The sequence below is a fragment of the Alligator sinensis genome, unplaced genomic scaffold, assembly GCF_000455745.1.
Source record: "Alligator sinensis unplaced genomic scaffold, ASM45574v1 scaffold572_1, whole genome shotgun sequence".
Lineage (NCBI taxonomy): Eukaryota > Metazoa > Chordata > Crocodylia > Alligatoridae > Alligator > Alligator sinensis.
The window spans coordinates 433,856-439,288 of NW_005842288.1; the positions used below are offsets into that span (position 1 = coordinate 433,856).

At 38.6% G+C, this 5,433-nt stretch overlaps 1 protein-coding gene across 23 annotated transcripts in view; it reads left to right on the plus strand.

The window, feature by feature from the left end:
* Positions 1-5,433, plus strand: part of PIK3CB (phosphatidylinositol-4,5-bisphosphate 3-kinase catalytic subunit beta) — a 181,609-nt gene that overhangs the window by 134,350 nt on the left and 41,826 nt on the right. For all 23 annotated transcript variants that reach the window (XR_003095105.1, XM_025209421.1, XM_025209412.1 and 20 more), the window contains 3 exons: positions 1,033-1,284; positions 1,834-1,930; positions 2,919-3,049. Coding sequence is in view for 22 of the 23 variants with exons in the window: in XM_025209421.1 (XP_025065206.1) it covers positions 1,033-1,284; positions 1,834-1,930; positions 2,919-3,049 (480 nt within the window). In the remaining variant the exon portion in view is untranslated. The remainder of the gene's footprint in view (positions 1-1,032; positions 1,285-1,833; positions 1,931-2,918; positions 3,050-5,433) is intronic.

Genomic DNA, 5,433 nt, shown 5'->3' on the forward strand with positions numbered 1-5,433 from the left:
CCCCACTATTATTACACCCCACAACAGAGCCATCAGCATCCCAGGATCTTACAGGTGCACCTCCCGAAATGTAATATACCTCATCCAATGCACCAAATGCCCTGATGGAAAATATGTAGGAGAGACCAAACAACTGCACACCAGAATGAACGCACACCGGGAATCCATCAAAGACAGAAATACCCAATTACCGGTGGGGGCACATTTCTCACAGGAGGGCCACTCTCTCTCCAATCTCTCAGTCCTGATCCTCAAGGGAAATTTACACAACACTTCCCAGAGACAAGCCTATGAGCTCTATTTCATCAACCTCCTGGATACTAGAGATCATGGACTAAACACAGACATTGGATTTTTGATACATTATAATCTGTCTGGCAACTGACTCCCCAGCCCAGCCCCTGGCTTCTTTACTTTTCATTCCATCCAGGAAGAGCACACACCAACTGCTGCAGCTTCCTTAGCCTGACGAAGAGGTTTTGAACCTGAAAGCTTGCTTAATAACTATTCTCCAACTATTTGGGTTGGTCTAATAAAAGATATCATATTCACCCAAGGAACCTTGTCTGCCTATGTCCTTAGACCAACACGGCTACAACCTAAACCCCTGCCATCTCTTTCACACCCTTTTCCCCTGCCACTGATTTAAGTCACCAGCAATGAGTGGGTGTAGGGGCGTGTAGCAGCAGTGTTCATCCTTTGAGTTCCAGAGCCCTGCCACAATGGCTCTAGCAGCTGTGCTGACAAGCTGCTGCTGGAGGAGCCCCATGGGTCAAAACTCAGCCTCTCACTGGCCATGTGTAATCTGTGGGCCACCAACTGGAAAGTCTTGACTTAAGCCTCCTGTCACAAGCTATGAAAGAACACCAAGACACCCCCAAAATGATCTTGTTTGCCTCTTCTGCCCCCCACCCCCACTCCCTACCAGAATTAATCTTTTTAGTTTCCATGATAGTGTATGCTTTTTGTGTTCTTGAATAAAAGTTCTGTTGCATTTTAGAAAGTCTTTTTTTGGATGTTTTTCTGTTGCAGGTTAGTGTCAGGGCTGGTCTTTTCCATGGGACTGAGCTCCTTTGCAAGCCTATTGTAAGTACAGAAGTATCGGGGAGAAGTGACCACGTTTGGAATGAAACCCTAGAATTTGAAGTCAATGTTTGTGACTTGCCAAGAATGGCGAGGCTGTGCTTTGCAGTTTATGCCGTGATGGACAAAATGAAAACGAAGAAGTCAACCAAGACAATGAATACTGCCAAATATCAGACCATTAGGAAAGCTGGAAAAGTGGTAATGATTTGATTTATTTGCTTGTAGTGTACCTCTCAATTATACTGAGCAATGTATTTACAAACATTTCTTTACTTGATTTTTTAATATATTGCCCAGTCATAGCACAAGATTTTTTTTCTTTCTTTGTTAATGCCTGATGTTCACTGTTCCTTCATCTTTTTTTTTCTTTCTTTATTATAAATTCTTTTTAAAAATTGATATTTTTATAATTCTCTCATTTACTTCGGGGAATTTGATAAGGTTTTTTTGCCTTTTACTTTTTACTATATGGTTCTGTATGCAGAGCAGTGCTGCAACATTGGAGTTCCCAACATAGGAAAAGAATATTCCATTGAAATGGGGTTTCTTAAAAACTTTTGTACCCTTCCAACACAAAGTCATAAACTTTAGAATGTAATCTACTGAGGCATTGTCTTATTAAAAAAAGTATGATTTATTAGATGTAGAAAGCAATTTTTCTCATCTTGAAGTATTTACCATTTTACAACTTTTAAATAATTTGTTCAGTTTCTGTCTAAATAAGCAAGTACATCTTTCCTTTAACAGCACTATCCTGTAGCATGGGTAAATACTATGATATTTGATTATAAAGGACAGTTGAAGACTGGAGACCTCATATTGCACAGCTGGTCATCATTTCCTGGTGAGTCTGAAAGTTGATGTATACCTGAAAAAACATTGGAGATTAAAGAAGAGCATTAATTTAGAGGAAGGGAGTATTAAATAATATTAAATACTTTCACTTACAAAAATAATCTTACTAATTAATCTTAGACCAGATCCTCAAGTTAGTGTAAACTGACTTAGCTTAATTCAGGATTCATTCATTCATTTGGTCCCCTTTACTGTTTTCAATGTTTAATTACTTTTTAAGTTAAAAGATGAATTTTCTAATCCTGAATCTGTGAAATATTCAAAGTAGATACTGTTATAACTATACACAACTGTTCCTGAAGGTTTGGGAAGCCTTTTTCTTGAAGTAGTCCTCTAAGGGCATTTGTAGACGTGCTCCAGGAGGTGGGGGAGAGGGGGGTGCACTAATTAGCACAGCTCTGAGCATGAGCGACTGGTACCACTTTAGTCAAGGGGAACACACTCCCCCCCCACTCCCCCGGCGACCAGTCAATTACCAGGGGCGGGGGGCCCCTGCAGCCAATCGCGTCAACCGGGAAGTGGCCGCAACACTTCATCCGGCACTTCCATTCCCCAGCCGGAGCTCGTAGGGGGGGCACTGCCTGTACCCCCGCCTGTTGCCTAAGTGGGGAGCATGGCCTCTCACGGGATGCAGATCCTTTTTTGGGCTGACATTGCAACTAAGGACTGACATGTCATAAGGACATCTTGGCTACCCTTGTTTTTTCCTGTTGTACCTCTCTTCAGTAGAGTAGGTACTATAAAAGCCACACTGCTATTAGTACCAGATGATCCTCTTCCTGGGATGATCTTCCTAAGCTAAAACAATTCTAGTGTTAAGAGACAGCTCTGTACTAGGCATGCAGCGCAAAATAGATGTTCCACACAAACTGTACAACTGACACAGGAAGAAGTTACTCAAGACATCACTCTTTTCAAGTCTTGCTTGCATTTCCAAAGATGTCTTGTACTATAACTAATTGTTCTAATTTTTTTAGATGAACTTGAAGAAATGTTGAATCCAATGGGAACAGTACAAACTAATCCTTACGCTGAAAATGCAACAGCTTTGCACATTAAATTTCAAGAATACTCAAAACTGCCTATTTATTACCCTCCCTTCGATAAGGTAAGAAATTAAATAAGAAGCACAAATGCTAGTATGTAAGTGGCTATTTTTAACTTGAATCGTGAATTTCAATTGAATTCCACCCTTCCTGTCTTTTTTGCTTTACTTAAACATGGAATATGTAATTGAGTCTTGATGCCTTGGCTTCAAAACATTGAAGCCAAGTCTTTGAGCATACTTTTTTCTAACATCCCACATGGCTATTACCTTTTGTGCTTTTGAAGGTCAGCAAAATAATGTTGTGTTTTTGGTTCTTTTTTAATTTTATAGCTGTCTTTTAATAAAAAAAAAAAAAATACTGTAGTTGGAATTCTGGAAACTTCAGTATAAACGCATTTAATAGTACTCAATGGTTCAACCATAACCCAAAAGGATGACACTTCTGTTTATAAGAATTTATTTTATTTGTTCTCTATAAACCTTTCTTCTTCAGCAACTAAAATTCTTCTGTGGAAAGCAATTTTATGCCTGTTTCTATGCTAAAATGGACTAAAGCCTGCTCTAAACTAAATCACCTTACATTGCCCCATGTAGTGCCACCGTAGCAAGTACAAATCTCTGCCCAAGTAGAGGAAGCGTGTTTGAATCTCTGTTTAGAATACAGTTCAGTAACTATAGTATAAATGCTAGACAGCTGGTCTAGTTACAAACAAGCAAGTAAAGCTAATCCCAGGAGACAAGTCAGCCATAAAATAAGTGTTAAAAGCAATCAGTCACTGACGTGTGGGAAATAACGTTTTATTTCCCCCATATGTTACTCTAGAGTTCTTTTGTAGGAAAGTTAGCACCAGCTTGGTTAAATTCTTGCTGAGATCATCACCTTTGATAGAGAGACGCATGCAAATTCCAAAAACAAAGCTATCTTGATCAGTGTCATTCTCAAATACAAGTCACAAGAACAAGGCAAAAATCATGATAATAAAATAGGGTAATAATTAATTCTGTAATTCAAAATGACAGCAGATCCCTGCTAATCTGTCACAGAATGTCAGGAAAGCCTCCAAAACTATATATGCATAAGTAATTTATAACCAGTAAACAGTCATTTTCCTGTTTAGAATGGACAATGCCACTTCTTGAAGGTGCAGCGGCTTCTCATACCAAAACATTTGGGGCAATTATATCATCTGTTTACTTGGACCTCCTGTTGATTTTTCTTAGTTGCATAATTTCTCAAAATATGCTGAGGTATTTGTTTTCCTAGCATTATTTTAGAAGTATATTGCGTACACTACTAGGTATTTTTTGTGTTCATATTTTCTTTTGTGTTTTTTATTACATACATCTAAAAATTCCTATGTTCTAACACATTCATGTATCTCAATAAAATCTGTCTACATTTTTTGCAAGTAATTATCTATTTATAGTAGTTAAAAGATATCTGACAGATTAATGTTCCTTATCTGTCACAACTGTTATTAGGTGGCTTTGCCTTCAGTTGTACCCCAGGAGTTGTATACTTGAAACTGGGGTAATTTCCTGTCTTTTTTTATAGTGGCTGCATAGGTAGTTGATGGAATATTCACTTAAAGAAATCAACCTTGAAGAAGCAGTTAAATTTGTCAGTTTTTTGGTGTGTTTCAGTTTCTCAAAAGCACACTACTTCTAATACTCCAGAATGGTGGAAATGTGTTGCAAGGTCTTTGGTAAATTCAGAGCACAGAAACATACCTTCACTTGAAGAGTTCAGTTGATTTTTTGTGATAAACTAATAATACTAATGATGTGACCCTTCCAGAGGTGGCTCCAAATAAATCTTTCCAAGGAATCAAAGCTCATCTTTTTGTTTGAAGGCCTTTCTGGATTAAAATGATTGGATGGTTCAGGTCCTCAGCTGGCAGAATGGATCAGTGCATGTATTTGACTAATATACAGCTGAGAATCTGGACCTGCAGTTATTTGTTCAAATTTTCAAATTGGATTAAGCAGCTATGGAAAAATACCCTTACAATCAGATGTCCGAGCCTGGTTTGGGAATCATAGATCTTAAAGATGGACCACAACATCAGTTCATCTGCAAAAAGGAGATGTAGCCCTTCACTAGCTTAACTGATGCTTCACTTTAGTCATTGTTCCTCAGTGCAGCAGCATCTAATAGCTTTGGATATGTATAAGCTGAAATGTGCCATGTAGAAATATCCAAGTGAGTTTGAGCAATGGAAGCAGTATAGTCACATTAGCATGACCCTCTGCCCAGGGTTATAGACTGCTTCCTGGCACCTATGCTTACAGATTCAGAGTGCCCACCATGTAAAGCATAGTGAGACCTCATTCAGAATACTAAGTACAATTCTGGTCATCCATGCTCAGGAACAATGAATTAAATTGAAACAGGTGCAGAGAAGAGGAAATGGAAAGCCAGTCATAGGAGAGGAGAGAAAGAG